Source organism: Camelina sativa, chromosome 14 (assembly GCF_030686135.1).
Source record: "Camelina sativa cultivar CO46 ecotype springtype chromosome 14, ASM3068613v1".
Classification (NCBI taxonomy): Eukaryota; Viridiplantae; Streptophyta; class Magnoliopsida; order Brassicales; family Brassicaceae; genus Camelina; species Camelina sativa.
The window spans coordinates 1174078-1190748 of record NC_141893.1 but is presented as its reverse complement, the minus strand read 5'-3'; the positions used below and the strand labels follow the sequence as shown (position 1 = coordinate 1190748).

The 16671-nt window shown below is 36.7% G+C and overlaps 5 protein-coding genes, 1 long non-coding RNA gene, 1 other non-coding gene and 1 pseudogene across 17 annotated transcripts; 6 read left to right on the top strand and 2 right to left on the bottom strand.

The window, feature by feature from the left end:
- Positions 1-136: 136 nt before the first annotated feature.
- Positions 137-1544, top strand: LOC104738861 (MATH domain and coiled-coil domain-containing protein At2g42460-like; annotated as a pseudogene). Its single transcript, XR_015579801.1, has 4 exons — positions 137-360; positions 476-636; positions 729-931; positions 1004-1544. The product of XR_015579801.1 is annotated as an MATH domain and coiled-coil domain-containing protein At2g42460-like (transcript).
- A 144-nt stretch (positions 1545-1688) lies between these two features.
- Positions 1689-3077, top strand: LOC104738859 (thioredoxin M1, chloroplastic). The gene is made up of 2 exons (XM_010459076.2): positions 1689-2093; positions 2637-3077. Exons 1-2 carry the CDS (start codon positions 1856-1858, stop codon positions 2948-2950), a joined length of 552 nt encoding a protein of 183 aa, XP_010457378.1. The 5' UTR covers positions 1689-1855; the 3' UTR covers positions 2951-3077.
- Positions 3078-3208: 131 nt separating this feature from the next.
- Positions 3209-4437, top strand: LOC147927733 (uncharacterized). Its single transcript, XR_015579800.1, has 2 exons — positions 3209-3811; positions 3961-4437. It is a non-coding gene; the product is annotated as an uncharacterized LOC147927733 (long non-coding RNA).
- A 25-nt stretch (positions 4438-4462) lies between these two features.
- Positions 4463-6022, top strand: LOC104738858 (uncharacterized). Its single transcript, XM_010459075.3, has 2 exons — positions 4463-5244; positions 5640-6022. The coding sequence occupies exons 1-2, from the start codon at positions 5001-5003 to the stop codon at positions 5870-5872; spliced, it is 477 nt and encodes a 158-aa protein (XP_010457377.1). The 5' UTR covers positions 4463-5000; the 3' UTR covers positions 5873-6022.
- Positions 6023-6377: 355 nt separating this feature from the next.
- TRNAF-GAA (transfer RNA phenylalanine (anticodon GAA)) lies at positions 6378-6450 on the top strand. Its single transcript has one exon. It is a non-coding gene; the product is annotated as a tRNA-Phe (tRNA).
- A 458-nt stretch (positions 6451-6908) lies between these two features.
- Positions 6909-8806, bottom strand: LOC104738857 (protochlorophyllide reductase C, chloroplastic). Of its 2 annotated transcripts, none has more exons than XM_010459073.2 (5): positions 8559-8806; positions 8365-8463; positions 7728-8265; positions 7288-7643; positions 6909-7197 (listed from the first exon to the last, which is right to left on the bottom strand). In XM_010459073.2, exons 1-5 carry the CDS (start codon positions 8613-8615, stop codon positions 7039-7041), a joined length of 1209 nt encoding a protein of 402 aa, XP_010457375.1. In that variant the 5' UTR covers positions 8616-8806; the 3' UTR covers positions 6909-7038. The 2 variants fall into 2 exon arrangements, with proteins under 2 accessions (XP_010457375.1, XP_010457376.1); XM_010459074.2 differs by having other exon boundaries at positions 7728-8259; positions 8559-8758.
- A 204-nt stretch (positions 8807-9010) lies between these two features.
- On the top strand, positions 9011-12202 carry LOC104738856 (uncharacterized). 9 transcript variants are annotated; one of them, XM_087483943.1, is made up of 11 exons: positions 9011-9225; positions 10026-10073; positions 10301-10381; positions 10550-10670; positions 10758-10826; positions 10920-11035; positions 11150-11204; positions 11371-11494; positions 11663-11710; positions 11821-11915; positions 12013-12202. In XM_087483943.1, the coding sequence occupies exons 3-11, from the start codon at positions 10311-10313 to the stop codon at positions 12112-12114; spliced, it is 801 nt and encodes a 266-aa protein (XP_087340069.1). In that variant the 5' UTR covers positions 9011-9225; positions 10026-10073; positions 10301-10310; the 3' UTR covers positions 12115-12202. The 9 variants fall into 9 exon arrangements, with proteins under 9 accessions (XP_087340069.1, XP_010457374.1, XP_087340071.1 ...); XM_010459070.3 differs by having other exon boundaries at positions 9105-9225; positions 10031-10073; XM_010459069.3 differs by lacking the exon at positions 9011-9225 and adding an exon at positions 9713-9889.
- A 1038-nt stretch (positions 12203-13240) lies between these two features.
- Positions 13241-15788, bottom strand: LOC104738855 (uncharacterized). Its single transcript, XM_010459065.2, has 5 exons — positions 14921-15788; positions 14584-14807; positions 14229-14418; positions 13965-14142; positions 13241-13875 (listed from the first exon to the last, which is right to left on the bottom strand). Exons 1-5 carry the CDS (start codon positions 15011-15013, stop codon positions 13622-13624), a joined length of 939 nt encoding a protein of 312 aa, XP_010457367.1. The 5' UTR covers positions 15014-15788; the 3' UTR covers positions 13241-13621.
- Positions 15789-16671: the final 883 nt, after the last annotated feature.

Here is a 16671-nt window from a genome sequence, read left to right as displayed (position 1 = left end):
CGTAGGAAGTGTTGTTACTAGTAAAAGAGAACACTCGAAAACAAAATTATTTTACCCGAGTAATTTCGTAATTTGGAGGTTTTTTGGTAATGTTACCCTAGTAAAAATGTCTATTCTTAATTTATAAGATTTTGTTTGACCTAGGACTAGGAGGATCGGAGGAGCTGTAAAGTTTTGTTTGTCTTACGCATCCTGTTGTATTAACAAGAAAGAGGAATTAAGGGATCCAAACACTTGAAGTCCTAAACCGAGGCAGATGGGGACGGAACTGAAGATGAGTTGCACTTTGCAGATCGACAACTTCTCGGACAGGAAAGAGACGGTGATGTCGAAGTCCTTCTCATGCGGCGGCTGCGAATGGTAAATGGACAAGACTCTTTTTTTTTTATCTCTAGCGTCTCTTTCTTTCTTACCCGAATTGTCTAGAAGATTTCAGAACTAACCAAAAACAAGAGAGGTATTGCATGGTCTTTAGGTGTATTATTGTTGATACCAAGCGATACCCTGGTAATGATAACTTGTCTCTGCTTCTGAGCGTACCTAATCCTGAATCATTGAGACGTGGATGGAAAAGGAGAGCTAGATATTTCTTCGTTATTTTGAATCATTCCGGCAAAGAACTCTACAGATCATATTGTAATGAATTTCTTTTTTACTTTATCTGTATCTGATCCCATTAATTGATGAAGAAGAAAAATTCACAAGTTTGATATGTAAATTATAAACAGACGACGGCAGATCCCGCTTGTTCTGCGCTGAGGCCCGACACTGGGGTTTCGAGGGTGTGTTGCCTCCTACCGAGCTTCTAGATCTCGAGAACAACAAAATAACCATTCAAGTCTTTGTTGAAGTAGACGAAGCTGTTCATCAAGGACAATCAACTGAGAATGAACTATTAGAATACCATGGTGTCCAGGTCCTTGCTTCTCAAGTAAGTTTTGTATCCTACAAGCTCCTTCTTTTCTTTCTGAATCTGGTTAAACCTAATCTAATCTTTTGGCAGGCTCATTCAGCGTTCCTGGTTCGAGGGCAGCACCCAGGCTTTGATGTAGATTTCGCTCCAAAGTACCCAGAGCTGAGGGCAGTATACTTCACTCTCTTGGTCTCCCTAATCGAGACACTGATGAGCAAGTCTCCACAAAGCTTGTCTCTGGCTGAACTAACCAATGCTCAATCCCAATTGACCGAGCTGACGAAGGCAGGCTTCAAGCTAGACTTCTTGGAGTCAAAGCTCGAGGAACTTTTCTTGGATAGGAAGAAAGTAGCTGTCCAACACTGAGGAACGGGTCAAGAATGTGGAACTGACTTTAGAGAAGATCAAATATGCGGCTGATGCTAGAGTTTCTTCGTTTGGGTTCATAGATTCTCTCATAAAGAGATTCTTTCTCTCTTGCTTCTCAATCTGAAAGCACTACCCAATGGTTTATGAGAGATAGTGTAAGCTTGATGAACTTTTTGCGTGGACATGATGGAGGAGGACGATTCAATGTTTCACTTGTCATCACTTTTTTCCCAATAAAAAAAGACCAAAACATTCTTCTTCTCTAAAGGCCCAATGGGCTTAAAACTTGTATTATTGTTTGGGCCAAGAAAACAATAATCGTACGAACCAGAGGATAATAAGATAAAATAATTAGCTCTAAGCCGTGTTTTTAGAGATCATTATGAATTAATTAAAAAATCAGTCGTCTTCTTCTTCATCTACATCTCAGTCTCACAATCACATTTTGTCCTTTTTCATAATTTATTTATTATTATTTTTGTGTCAAGCCAAAATACTAGAGGATTACATTTTGGGGGATTAAGGAGAATCTCAGGAATCGAATCATCATCATCTCTTTCTCTCCTCCACTCGATGGCTGCTTTCACGTGTAGTTCCCGGCCGCCGGTTTCTCTCCGATCAGAGATGAGAATCGGTTCAACGCCGACGGGTTCCTTCTCTACTCGACAGATGTTCTCTGTGTTACCTGAATCGGGAGGATTGAGGACTCGCCTTTCTCTGTCATCAGTCTCCAAGATTTCTAGGGTTTCTCGATTACAACGACGAGGTGGTGGTGGTGTTATCTGTGAAGCTCAGGAAACTGCTACTGGGAGTATGTTCTCTCCTCTCTTTTCTCTTGTTATCTCTCCTTTTGCTCCTCGAATTTCTTATCTTTTTTTGGGGGGATTCGTGTTTCTGATGGGTCTCTCTAGTCTCTGTGACCGACTTTATTGTTCGACATTAGTGGGTCTCTTGTGAAATTCGAAAAAGTATTGAACTTGGAACAAGTTAGAAAAGTGAAAGTGCCTCTTCTTCTTGTGGCCATATGTATGAAACTCCTCAGATGGTTGTTTGTTGTATTTGGATTATCACACACACTGATTGATCTGATTGCAAGTAATGTGGAATTGTGGATTGTATTTTTGTTTTGTTTTTGGGGTAATGAAAGAGCGACTTCTGTTTCATGCTTAGCTATGCCAGTAGCAGTAGCACTTTGATTGCAAGTTTTCTCATGTGGCTTTATCTCTCTTCCTGTCTATGTATAATAAACTTATGCTGGAGTATCATCTTAACATTGTTTTTGTTTTCTCTTTGTTCATTATTCTAAACCCATAGTGACCTTTAATGTTGTGTTTTTGCTATATGATCGATGCAGTACCAGTGGTCAACGATTCGACATGGGAGTCTCTTGTTCTCAAGGCTGATGAGCCTGTGTTTGTGGACTTTTGGGCACCATGGTGTGGACCCTGCAAAATGATTGATCCCATTGTCAACGAACTGGCAGGACAGTACGCTGGGAAGATGAAGTTCTACAAACTAAACACTGATGAGTCTCCTTCAACCCCTAGCCAGTATGGTGTTAGAAGCATCCCGACCATCATGATCTTTGTCAAGGGTGAGAAGAAGGATACTATCATCGGTGCTGTGTCTAAAACCACATTAGCAACCAGCATCGACAAATTCTTGTAATGAAGATAGTTGTCACTGTTTAAAAAAGTCTCTCTTTTCTCTGTATCTCAAGAACTTATCTATTCTCCACTCATCACTGTTCATCTAGACATGTATAATATAATACAATGTCTCCGATATTCAGAAATTGAGTTTACGAAGACATTATATGTGATATGTACCGATGTACACGGTTTGAAGATACCACCAGGTCATAGGTCATAGAGGATCAAATTCTAACTTGTTTAACATAAACTGATTATATTCTTCACTTAGAATGATCATGTATATATATTGGTACCAGTTTCCCTTCTATGTCTATCTAGCATGCGTAGTGAAAACGTCTCACTTCAGCAGAAGTTTGTTCTTAGTTAGCGTAATTCAGAGTATTGGGTGTATGACGATTTCGTCTAATAGTCATGAAGTTTTAGGGTTCTTTCCGTTCTGCAGCCCAAATTCGCTCTTTAAAAAACAACTTCAGATTTGCCAAGAAAATCTAGTCACTTCACGTCGAGTTGACGAAAAAACAGAGTTCTCTCTTACTCCAGCAGTCAACAGAGTTCGATTGAGTTTAGTAAGTAGATGAAACATACCGAGAGAAAACAAAGCGAGACAGAAGGAGAAGATGAAGACGAAACTCCGTGAACGAGTCAGCGACTTTGCGTTGGAGTCAACGACCTAATTCTATTATTTAATTGCTTTCTTGGCAAGCTAAAATACTACTGTTGATTGGTACGCACATTTCTTACTTATTGTGATTAAGTCAATGACTTGATCGGATCAAACAGTTTTGTTGCTACAAAAGTTCAAAACTTCAACTTGATCTTCTTCTTCTTGTTCTTCTTCCTCATCCTTCATCTACTAGATTTCAAGGCGTCTGAGGTAAATCCTACTTTAAGTTATAATTATTAATTTCGGATTACTATATTGAAAAAAATGAGAGTTTATAATCTATTCTAATCTCTCATCTGGTTTCAAAAACATGTTCTTTGTCCATTCCTATCATCATGTCTCGTATTATTTTCCTACAGAAATTTACTGAGCTTGGATATGGTCTCGGGGTCTGCTGGTTCACCAATTGGTTCACAACCAATTGTATTGAGTGATTCACAGCGCCGCAGAAGATCTAAACTACAAGCTAGAATCATAGGTCTTATGTTGTGTACAACAATAGTAGCAGTTGTGACATTTGTTATGGGGTTCACATGTACAAAGATTTACATGAACTCTGCTCCAGATTTAGGCATCACAGCCTTGTTCAAGAAAGCAGTATTCATTGCCTTCATGTTGTGCAATAGCATTCCAATAATCTCGTCTATCATAGCTACAATGAATCTCATATAGCCACAGCATATGGGTGCAGTGGTGGAGCTAGGAATTCAATTCATCAGGATCAAAATATAATTTAAGAGGTCAATTGTGTTATTAACTTTTTTATAGGGGTCAATTCTGCTATTTTATCAGGGTCAATTTGATTTTTTTCCTAAAAATTCAACTAAATTTAAAATTTCACCAGGGTCAATTGACCCACATGCTTCTACCCTAGCTCCGCCCATGTATGGGTGATATTCCTCTGATACAAAAAGCAATGATACGAGCCATGGCACTTGTACAACTTGCTTTTTTGTCAATGCTGGTTGCATTTATGGTTGGAGTTTTTCTTGTGTTAATCCTTCTTCCATATCTTTAGCTCCAAAAGCACATACTGCAAGTGACGTGTGGTGATACTTTTCCATAACACAATCAAAAGCTCATTACGATTTGATGAGATCGTATAATTTAAACTTTTGTACATCTGTTTCTTGATTGCTTCTCTCTGCAATTTTCTATTCACAATAATTTGATCAGATCTTTTACATTTTAGTTTATTGTGGTCTTATGATGCTGATTTTGCTACAATAATGTTTTCTGGGGACAAAATTGTAACAAAAGTAAAACTTTTGGGTCAATTCACAATTTCTATTAGTTTCTAAAAGTCGCCGCCGTCACTACTCACCATCATCAAAGGCGATATACCTTTCTTCGCTTGCGAAAATAACGAGAGACTCGGCAAAATTCGAATCTTTCTACAATGGAGAAAGGGGTAGTGATGGAGCTGATTAGAGGGTCTACCAATTGGGCCAAAGTTGTGGAAGATATCGTGAAGCTTGAGAAGAAAACGTTCCCTAAACACGAATCTCTCGCTCAAACTTTCGACGGAGAGCTGCGCAAGAGAAACGCCGGTTTGCTATACGTGGACGTCGACGGAGAAACAATGGGTTATGCTATGTATTCTTGGCCATCTTCGCTTTCCGCTTCCATCACCAAGCTCGCAGGTATAGATATACAAAAGGTCCACCAAGTGTTCGATGAAATTACGCAGTGAGAAAAATGTTCTTGATAAAATTCACAAGCTTTGAGTAGAAACTAGGGATGAAGGAGTGTAATTACTTAGCCAAACTTTTACTGAAACCTTTTTTTTTTAAACCGTTATGATATATTAGCCGCGCTAGCTGATAAGGAACCAATGAGTCTAGTAAATTCGAGAGCTTTCAATATAAATTCTTGTAAGCGTTTAGGATTAAGTGTAGCTTTGTTTTTGAATGTTTAAAGATGGATACAATTATAAACATAGGTGTTTCTTATCAGACAAGTTAAGAGCTCAATCATCAGGAAGAAAGAATGTATATCAAGTGTACTTTACTTTCTTATGTTGTTTTGGATCATGTAGTGAAGGAGAATCGCAGGAGACAAGGTCATGGAGAAGCATTGTTGAGAGCTGCTATTGACAAGTGCAGAAGCAGAAAGGTGCAACGGGTTTCACTTCATGTCGACCCCACGAGAAGTGCTGCGGTGAATCTGTACAAAAAACTTGGGTTCCAAGTAGACTGTCTAGTGAAAAGCTATTACTCCGCTGATAGAGATGCTTACAGAATGTACCTAGATTTTGATGACTCTGTTTAGCCTATAAAATATTAATTGGAGATATAAATGTTTCTTCTTTTTTCCAGCTCGTGGGTCGTGAATGATACGCCTTGTACACACTCGTTGAGTAGTCTCTCTACATCAGCATGTCTATCGGTTTTTTTATATTATGATACAAAATTGAATATCCATCTTGAGACCATTAACTTCTTACTTGTAATTCCATTTGACAAACAAGATATTAAAGGAAGAAAAAAATCTGAGATGAAAAACAGTTCTTTTTGTCTAGATCACAAATGCAAAACCACAATAATAATGTAACTAAATCCAAACCCCTTTTCATTATGGGATGACGCAAAGATCGTACTTTTCAAACTCTTTTACATCCTTAATAATTGACGGTGTGATTATGCTTAACATCACTTTGGAATTCTGCTATAGCAAGCCATATTATTAATAGTGACTGTTTGTTTGCTCAATCATATGATGCCTTTTTGTTGTAGTGTGTGAATATATTGTAGAAAATTGACAATTAATTTCAATCGCGGGGATAGCTCAGTTGGGAGAGCGTCAGACTGAAGATCTGAAGGTCGCGTGTTCGATCCACGCTCACCGCATTATTTGTTTTTTTGCTGAATATGAAAACGACGTCGTATTGGAAATAATTAGAAACGAAAGAAATTGAAGCAAACGACGCCGTATGCTAAACATTTAGAAACGACGAATTAAATAAACGACGTCGGATTGTATGTAAATTGGAAGAGCCCTAACAAAATAATCAAAATATCCACAACATACACATAATCCACCGACTTCATTCTCGCCGGTGATTTTAAACGTTTTTGTTATTCCAATCATCGGAAAACTTCTAAGAGGTCTGTCAATTCCTGCCGGGAAGACCAATGATTCATGTCCCTTAAGCCTCCAGCGAGCTATCTTCTAGCGTTTGTGTCGAAGGGCTACTGTGTTAAGGTTTTACACTTACTACACGGTAATATCCACTGACCACTGAGTTCAAATTGCATGATCAAAGCCTAAAACTATGGAGCAATTTACGAATCTTCAGTATCTCAGATTCAGGTTCAACAATTTACTATACTAAACTTCACTCGAATATATTGTCTGATATAATGATAATTATGGTACATGTCACAAAACGGATTTGTAATCTAATTGAATTTGCATATCAATTATTAATCTTCAATTCAAGAAGCCAAACCAACAAGCTTCTCGCTAACCTCCCACAGCTTTTTTGCCTTCTCTGCATCACTTGCTTCTTTAGAAAGCTGATTCTCAAACGAAGACGAGTTATTGTTCCAGCTCCAGTACACACCTGACTTTCCAAGACTAGGGTCGCTCACAACCTATCCACAAACCCACAACCTCAGTATCCAATCAAGAATCTGTTTATAAAATACTTACTAGAGAGGGGTTTTGCAAATGAAAACACTGACCTGTGCTAGTCTTTTCCCAGCTTCCTCTTCAGATACATAACCTTTGGTGATGTACTTCTGAAAAGGTGGAAAAAGAAGCCGAAACAGCGGTATGTGTTCTCTGAACAACCCGGTTGTAGCGATGCAGCCAGGGTAAAGAGAAGCAAAGGTGACTCCGGTTTCCTCGTGGTAACGCCTGTGAAGCTCCTGCATTGTCAGCATATTGCAGACTTTGCTGTCTTTGTAAGCCTTGGCTCCATCATACTCTCCTCCATCTATCATTGAACTGTTTTGTCCATCCAATCCCGATGCTAAGCCTCTTAGGTCGCCAAGGTTTGCCTTTGGCGGCACATTCCCAGCCAAAGTGTTTGTGTTTCCTACAAGAACATAGAAAAGAAGAACATTCATTGTCTGAAACAAGAAACCATTTGGTGGGAATGGACTCTCATCTTATTGTTTACCTGTTATAGATCCTACGATGATCATACGTTTTGATGGATAATCCGATTTTTTCAGGTCATCAAGAAGCAATCTTGAAAGAAGAAAGTGTCCAAGATGGTTGGTTCCAACGCTAAGCTCAAACCCTTCTGCTGTAAAAGAAGGTTCTTTAGCAGTCGGCTGATAAACCGCGGCATTGCAGACAAGAACATCGAGGGGCTGTTCTGTTCTCCTGAAATTATCAACGAACTGCTTCACGCTTTCGAGCGAAGCAAGATCAAGATGCATCACTGTGTAATCTTCCTTAGACATTCCTACAGACTTCGCTGCTTTCTCAGCCTTGAGAAAGTTCCTGCAAGCCATGATCACATGCCACTTCCCTGTGTCTGCTAAAGCCTTTGCCGTGGCTAAACCTAAACCAGAAGAAGCTCCGGTGATCACTGCAGTGCCTTTTCTCTCAGTCTTCTTTTGCTCCGGAGATGCCTCGCTCGCCGGCGGCGTTGCTGTAACTGTCTGTGCACGAATACCGGTGGAAAATCGCGGATTTTGTCTCCTCTGTTCCTGCAACGAAACAGAGTAAAAAATACCCTCAAGACATTTTCGATATCTTTTCAAGTTCTTTTTTTGAGAATTGAACATTGATTGGGTGATTGATTTTACCTTGATGGTTAACAGGGTGGAGATTTTGTCGGCTCTATAATGGTTGGATAATGAAGAACCAGTTAAAGTCGTCTCCTTTAGAGAAGCATTGAATTTGCCCTGCAGAGTCACCATTGGCATACGGAGCTATAATTCTCCATTATTCTCGAAGTATTATATAAAGAAAGATGAATCAGTAATTGTGAGAACCATACCTCTTTTTGGATTGAAATGGTTGAAGGAAGAAGAGAACAAGCAGCTTGAAGAGCCATTGTTGTTGTACGGAACTGTAGGTGATAGAGTTAGGGTGTCACAGAGACTGTGTCTTCGAGTTTCGCCGTTTTGAGGAGCGACAAAAGATAAGGTAGTATTGGGTTAGTGACACGTGTATTTCCAGGCTAAAGCTCTTCCCCTCAACCAATCAGATCACTAGTTTCAGATTCTTCTTTCTTCTCTCTCGTTTATTGGGCCTTGAGATGGGCTTTGGTTTTATTGTTTGTTAAATCTTAACTGATCTCATAGATCACCGTTGATATGTGGAGCTGTAATGAATCTGGGCCGTCCAAATGTGTCAAGTAGAATTTGGTGGAAGAGAGAAGAAGGCGGCAACTCAACGGTCAATGGAGAAATTGGAGAAAGAGAACCAAAACAAACAAACAAAAAAAACGAGAAAAAAAGAAAAAACACTTTTGGATCACAGCTTTCTTCATCTTCTGTAATTTCTAACAGTTTGCAAAATTCCAATGAAAATTTCCATTTTTGCCTATATTTTATTTTTCTTTCTCTTCTATTTTCTTTCTGTTTCCTCTTCCTCCTCCGTCGTCACGGTTTCTAGACCATCTCCTCCTCCTCCGTTGTCCCCTTCCTATGTCTATATAACAGGTAACTTTCTTTCCCCCTCATCTTTCTAATCATTGTTTGCTAGTAAAAATTGATTTGATTTATATCATTGTTTGAAGGTAAATTGCATTGTAAAGTTCAAACTTTACATTAAAAAGTAATGCAAAATAAAACTCCTTTGATTGCGCTATTACGTTTAGATCTAGAAACACCTTTTTGCATCAAATTATACCAAATTTTTGACTAAGTGACAATGGAAATGATGATGAATTGTTGTATATTTTAAGAATAGATCGAACATCAGTTCATCTCATTTACCCCCTCTTGTCTCTTGATGTGATCGTCTTCTTGTCATTTTTATGGAGGCAAAAAAAATTTATACTATATGACAACCCATAACTCTGTTTAGCTTAGCTAAACCTAAACGTGTTAAAATAATTAAGGAAAAATATTTCTATTTTTAAAACAATAAACTCTTACCTGTACGCAACCAAATTAAACACTAAAACTTATCTGTGATCAACTTATTATGGCTATGTATAAATCTTCCTTCTCTTTCTTTTTGTCCAATTTATGTACAGAGAATTCTAAGTTTTTTTACCATCCAACTTGCATCATCTTGGTTTAACCCCAAAGATATTTTGCAATCATAATAACTTTTTTTTTTCTTTCCCCAGCCTAATCTCTGTGTTGATGACTATGTAGGGTAATACCTAAGTTATTTGTTTCTTTACATGCAATTATATGTGGTTTTGCTTTTTTCCGATAACTTGTTCTCTTAGTTTAAAAGATATCATTGGTTAATTTACGTTTCTTTGAACATTTGTGTCCCTCTCATGAAGTTCAGGAAGCGTAGGCAGTTCTTTCCTTCTTGTTCGTCTCATCACCAAGTAATCATCTCTTCGTTATGTTCTTCTTCTCCGAACTCATTATCAAATTTGAATTCTATATATCATCAAATTGAGAGTAATCAACTTCAATCTTGCATTTACATTGTTCTTGTGTATTCCACCCGTTTCTTTAATCTTCAATATATCGTAAATGAGTGTCATTTTTCGTTGTAACTTGTAAGTAAATATGTTTTGCTAATGTTAAACGCACATATGTACGCATGCAGGTAGAGGACGATGAAGCGTGGGAAAGGCGAGAAAAAGGCAACAAAGAGCCGAGATGGCAGTGGTCAAGTAGTTCCGCTCACGTAATAGCTCAATTGGCTAATTATTTGTTTTAGTGAGTATATATTGCTAGATTATCACAGGGTATATTGATAACACATTCATATGTAAAAATATGCATGTGATTAATTTATTAGGTATATAATTTTTTGGATCTATCATCTCATATATGTATATACATGCTTTATTAGTGAACCGGTGGTTGTAGCTACGGGTATGGTTGGAACAAGATCATGGATAGGAGGGCTCTTCACACGCTCCAATAGACGTCAAGACAAGTCATCAGTCGATTACACTTTGTCCCCTCTTCAGGTTAGCATAATCACAAGTATCATAAATATACGTCATTAGGAATAGTCAATTTGTAACATTTTTGGATTTGTAATCAATCATACATAGGAGGAAAGACTTCAAAGACTGCAAGACCGTATGGTTGTACCTTTCGACGAGACACGAACTGATCATCAGGTAGATGAATTTCCTTTATCATCAAGATGTTTATCAGTGAGTGAACAACAGGCATTTATATTGTTTTGATTCTGTGCGGTTGGTATATGGCAGGAATCACTAAAATCATTGTGGAATGTCGCGTATCCGAATGTTAGTCTCACGGGTTTAGTAACAGAACAGTGGAAAGAAATGGGATGGCAAGGTCCCAATCCATCTACCGATTTCAGGTAAAATTTGGATCTAAACTTAAGGTTTTGCAAAAAAAAAGATGTATAAGTCATCTCAAGGGAAAACACTTAGTGGTGACTTGACTCCCTGTTTTGTTAACATTTTGTTTGTAGGGGTTGCGGATTTATCGCTCTAGAGAATTTGCTATTTTCTGCAAGAACTTATCCGGTAAGATATTCATGAAAACATGTTCATATACATAGTCTTTTTATAGTGTAATCATGTTCATTTATATAGTTATGAAACATGTTCATATATATAGTTTTATTATAATCATATTATGAGAACTTCTATGCTCCACAAAATGTGTTTATACAACAACAAAAATGTGAAGGCTTGTTTCCGGAGGCTGTTGTTCAAACAAAGAGGCGACCGGGCAAAGTGGGAGTACCCTTTTGCGGTTGCCGGAATCAACATCTCCTTCATGTTGATCCAAATGCTCGATTTACAAAATAATGGTAAGTTTCTTAATCTGTTACCATTTTATTCAGGTCATATTCCCTATTACGAAATGGATGGAATACAGATATAAGAGGATGTTTTTGTTTAATAAACTCGGTCATTTCTAGATTAATTTGGATTTCGAGTTTAAAAGCTTTAAATTTGTACGTTTTGTTTTTGTGCAGCAAAGCCGAAATGTCTTCCAGGGATGAATTTTCTCAAACTCTTAGAAGGTAAATAATTATATGTTCTTCTAAATTGAACCCCAAAAAGAAATTGATTTCTAAAAAGCTAGTAGTGACGATCGCAAAATAATCAAGAATCACATTCCAATAATTAACAGAAGACGAGAAAGCATTCGATGTACTATACTGTATAGCTTTCGCGATGATGGATGCTCAATGGCTTGCAATGCACGCTTCTTACATGGAATTCAATGTATGCGCCTTCTCAATCAATCTATCTTCATTCTCTTTTCGAATTGTTTTATGGGAATTAGTTCTTAAGAATTGTATATGGTATGTATATTTATCAGGAAGTATTACAGGCGACTCGGAATCAGCTAGAGAGAGAGCTTTCTTTGGATGATATTCATCGGATTCAAGATCTTCCTGCCTACAATCTTTTGTTCCAATAGTATTTTTTTTCTTTCTTTTTTCTAGTTTGATTTTTTTATGTTGTACATTAATTGAAATTTATAAACGAAAACGAAAATGATAAACCAATGAAGCTCAAAAAAGTATAAAATGAATGACCATGAACATAACACATGTATGTAATAATAATGTTTGGTAACAGTGATGATGATGGTGTTGAAATTATGAAGTGGAAGTGGAATCATTGACTTTCGTACTTTGAAAAATCAACTCTTTTGTCTCTCTCTCGTAATATTATGAATTATTTGTCGGTTCTATTTAATAATACTAAAATTATTATTATTATTACACTTTATATGAAAATGATAAAGTGTGAGTAGTTTATGGTTGTTTTTATATGAAAATGATATAAATTCATAAATTAATGTACACTTTTTCTTCTATCGTAATAAAGATCTTCAGACCAAAATAATTTATTTTATTGTCCTTGTCGACATTAAACTTGTTAATCATGACCATTCTTTTGAAAATTCGGTCTGTTTATGACCTTTTTGTACATTATATAAATCTAAATAGTAGTATAAGATAAGGTTTCTTACGTATGCTTTGGAGGTCGTAAAAATTGGATATTTGATCTTATCCATTAATAATAACGAAACAAAAGGGATCAATTTTTTTGAAAACCTAACGTGAAGGATAAGATGCCTCTTACCACCACATTTCCATGATTCCTATTCAAATTCGAATTATCTGTATTTCTTCGATTTGTTGTTTCTTTTTTTTTTTTGGTTTTCATTAGTAATTTCGATAAGATAATGTGACGAAAGCATTGATCAGTCCAGCGATCTATTTTTTTTGTCAGTAACTAGGATAAAAGTTTGGCATATATGCCTAGAAAATTTGGTGGAGAAACCAAACAAATCATCAACAGCCTAATAAAGTCCAACTTCGAAATCATTTTTTTGTCCTCTCATATATTTGACATTTTTGTCATACAAGGTCCCAACTTTATTCATATCAACTTGTGTAAACCATGATTGATAAATAAAAGTCTCCTTGTAACAAAAAAAATTGCATTTTTATACCACTTCTCCAATATATGTTATTTCAGGATTATTTAGGATCAATTTTCAAAATAAAAAATGTTGTTTGATTAAAAAGATCTGATTTTTCAGGATAAATTTCTCTCACCCATTTTACTTCAGGAAAAAAAAAAAAGGCTATTAACATGATTTAGTTCGTTACATTACTATTTCAGTAACGGTACTGAGGCACACAATAGAGTTATGTTCCTTCCTCTCGACCATACTTATAAGAAACAATAACTCTGTTTTAACAAGCAAACAACAAATTACTCTGTTTCAACAAGCAAACAAACTCTATATACGACATATATTTCTCAAAGGTTAGAAGACTCAAAACGCTATATACTAACCAAAAACACTGCCAACTGAATCGCTCGATTCAGTGATTCCAGCAGAAAGCAAGAATTAGACTATATATGAGGAAAACAAGCAAACATCAGAGCTGTCATCATCCAACGGAGGTTTAGCCACGATGAGTCATTGACATACTGCAGAAGTAGTTGAAGTCATGATGTTGGACCCTAAGCTGTTTCAGCCAAGAATCTGCAACGCTATAGAGCGAAGCCAATCTTTCTTGATCATCATGATCCTGCGAAAGCCAAACATCGCCTTGCAATTGCATCTTGTAAGTAGCCATCCCAAATGGGAGCAGAGTTATGTCTTCCCCTTCCTTCCGCATCCTCTCCTTGTCTCCACCATTTTCTTCTGGTTCCATATCTGCAAATATTACAAAAGCATTGTTAAAACCCGAGTGAACCTAACCAAGTCACAAGATAGTAACATAGACAAGAGAGAATCTTCTTCACCTTGGAAAGAAGAGGAAAGAGTGTGATAAGTGAGGAAACAAGTGGATAAGTCTTTAATGGTTCTTCCCATTGGTATATGGTAAATCGGGTACCAAGCTACCGACATCCAACTAGCTGGAGAAAGATCTACGCTTCTCAACGACATCAATCCAGGGTATCTCTGAGCCAATTCATTGATCTGGAATCAAATCAAAACATCATCTGTGATGTTTATTCGTTTGGATCAGGTGAACTTACATAAGGTATAATATATTATCTACCTACCTTATCCATGAGAGGAACTCTGGTATAAGGAGCTGATCTCTCAAAGTATTGGAGATAAAGATAACCCAAACGATCATTTGGATGCAAGAGCGTGTTGTTGTTCTCAGGTCCTTCCTCAGAGACACTCTCATCACTACCTGAATCGCTAAAAGGATCCCTACCCTCACATTCCCCATCTTCAGACTCTTCCCTAATCAAACCAACACCCAAAACTAATCAGATAGCTCCTTCATAGCCTTTATATGCTAAAAACAGAAACACAATCTATTCAAAGTTCATGAGACGGTTCACCAAATTCTGGATAAAGATTTCAAATTTAGAATATGATCTATACAAGAGAAAGGGATGATCAAACCTTAATCTGATCAAGGAGGAGTGAGAGGTGAAAATCTGGATGGCAGAGAGGTAAGGAACATAGTATTGAACAAGAGATGATTCACCATTGGAAAGATGAATAGGAACACTAGCTCCATAAGCGCTCCACTCATCATAACAATCCCACAAATCACTCAACCTGAAAAACTCAACCTTTTCTCTCTCCCATGGATGCCACAATCGATTTAGGGTTCTATTCTCCGCCTGCAGCAGATCACAATTAATAATAACACCAAAATCGATCAATAAATAATAATCACATTTATTTATTGTTGGGATAACGACAAAATACAAGAGAAAGAAACGTAATTTGAAACCTTGGGGAGAGATTGGGGTGGGACTAGAGGTGTTATGCAATGAAGGAATCGATCAAGATTCGATTTTTTTGTAGACCCTTTAACGTTCACCATGATTCTCTGCTTCTCGAGCGTAATTGAGAAAAAATTGAGAGAGAGAGAGAGAGAGATATATTTGGGTTTCTTATTCTTCAATGGAGGAGAGAAGAAAGAAAGATGATGGGGTCTTTTAGAGATAGAGGGAGGGACGCAAGCGAAGCGAGTTATTCAGATTTCTGAGCTTCGACGTTATGTATGAAGAAAGCTGAATTTAAGGGACAAGCAAAAAAAAAAAAAAAAAAAAGATCGATTCTTTCAACAAGAAAAGTATTTGGGAGGGGAAACGATTACAATCGGAGAAGACAGAGAAACAATGAGTAAGCTAAGATCGAATATTGTTTTCTTTTTTTGTATCTGTGTATGAGATTCTCTGAGAAAAGAAAGAAAAAACAGAAGCCACGCGTCGACAAGAGAGGTTAAAGAGAGAGATTAAAAAAGAAAGGTAAAAAAAAAAAAAAGCCAGAAAATTAAGGAAAACACAGAAGAGAAGAAGAGAGGAAAATATTCAGACTTTTTGTTGAATGAAAGTGGGAAGGAGGAGGAGAAAGGAAAGAGATTTTCCCGGGAAAGTCAAAACTTTTTCTCGGGAATTCTGGTTTCAGAATTGAAAATTCTTCTAAAAAAAAAAAAAATATACGATTGCTTTTACTCACAGACGCAAATTTCTCTCAAATGGTTGATCAACGACGCCACACCCAACCCAAAAAAAAAAAAAAAAAAAACAATTTGTTTATATTAATAAAAGGAAGGAAAAAATAGAAAATCTAATTAAGTTTGACCAAATTTCCTCGTCCACCACTCCCAACAGCTCATTCTCTTTCACGTGGCTGTGTTTTTTTTTTTTTTTCTTTTTTTTTAATCTCCGGAGTACTATTTTTATAAATACAAACTTATACTATATGATATGAAAAAAAAAAGTCCGTATTTTATGAATCAACTGATATATAATAACTAGGGATTACACTTTGTTTTTCATTATATTACATGCAGTTTTTACAGAATCATACTTTTTATACACAATGACAATAAAATAAATAAATATTGGTATAGCAAGTGGATTAAGTGGCCCTGTCTAGCTGCTTATCCATCCCAAGAAAACTAGTTGTATTATATATGCCTCCATTATTACTAACTAACTCACGGATATTGCAATATCTCTGGTGACTGGTGAGCTGAGCCTATTATATTGACTTGTTAGATTATTCTTTAAATAATGTTGAGACTAAAAAAAAAAAGTTAATTATTAGTATTGACCAAATTATATACATACGTTAGGCGTAATTATTATACATCAGTTTAGCGGCAAACACGGTCATTATTTACACCCATCAATTTTAACGTATTGGATAGGTGATAGATAGGTCGGTCAGTAAAATGGTTGACTATTAGCGTATCCGATACACTCGTGTAAATTATTAATTACGTCGAACTTCGCAAAATATTGCAAACCAGCTATGGCTACGGTTACACTAAAAGCAAATCAGTAGTACTATTATACTAGTACTAAACTACTAGTAATCAAGATTATGACCATGTGGTCGTTCACGTGTGGCCCCTGCACGTGACATGTTCGTATGCTCGTCGTAGACTAAAAAAAGGAGTGGCCACTTAAAAAAGTTAAAATGATCAAACCTCACTCTTTGTGGGCTTTCAAATATGGGCCATTAGAAAAT

Excerpts from the sequence above, each read along its gene's own strand:
- LOC104738858 (XM_010459075.3), top strand. The coding sequence starts at position 5,001 with ATGGAGAAAGGGGTAGTGATGGAGCTGATTAGAGGGTCTACCAATTGG. Across the intron at positions 5,245-5,639 it reads TTCCATCACCAAGCTCGCAG|TGAAGGAGAATCGCAGGAGA; the intron begins GTATAGATATAC and ends TGGATCATGTAG.
- LOC104738855 (XM_010459065.2), bottom strand. The coding sequence starts at position 15,013 with ATGGTGAACGTTAAAGGGTCTACAAAAAAATCGAATCTTGATCGATTC. Across the intron at positions 14,419-14,583 it reads TCCTCCTTGATCAGATTAAG|GGAAGAGTCTGAAGATGGGG; the intron begins GTTTGATCATCC and ends TGGTTTGATTAG. Across the intron at positions 14,143-14,228 it reads GAGTTCCTCTCATGGATAAG|ATCAATGAATTGGCTCAGAG; the intron begins GTAGGTAGATAA and ends ATTTGATTCCAG.
- LOC104738859 (XM_010459076.2), top strand. The coding sequence starts at position 1,856 with ATGGCTGCTTTCACGTGTAGTTCCCGGCCGCCGGTTTCTCTCCGATCA. Across the intron at positions 2,094-2,636 it reads TCAGGAAACTGCTACTGGGA|TACCAGTGGTCAACGATTCG; the intron begins GTATGTTCTCTC and ends TGATCGATGCAG.
- LOC104738856 (XM_010459066.3), top strand. The coding sequence starts at position 10,020 with ATGAAGTTCAGGAAGCGTAGGCAGTTCTTTCCTTCTTGTTCGTCTCAT. Across the intron at positions 10,671-10,757 it reads ACACTTTGTCCCCTCTTCAG|GAGGAAAGACTTCAAAGACT; the intron begins GTTAGCATAATC and ends AATCATACATAG. Across the intron at positions 11,205-11,370 it reads TTTCTGCAAGAACTTATCCG|GCTTGTTTCCGGAGGCTGTT; the intron begins GTAAGATATTCA and ends AAAAATGTGAAG.
- LOC104738857 (XM_010459073.2), bottom strand. The coding sequence starts at position 8,615 with ATGGCTCTTCAAGCTGCTTGTTCTCTTCTTCCTTCAACCATTTCAATC. Across the intron at positions 8,464-8,558 it reads CCATTTCAATCCAAAAAGAG|GGCAAATTCAATGCTTCTCT; the intron begins GTATGGTTCTCA and ends GTGACTCTGCAG. Across the intron at positions 8,266-8,364 it reads CCACCCTGTTAACCATCAAG|GAACAGAGGAGACAAAATCC; the intron begins GTAAAATCAATC and ends GTTTCGTTGCAG.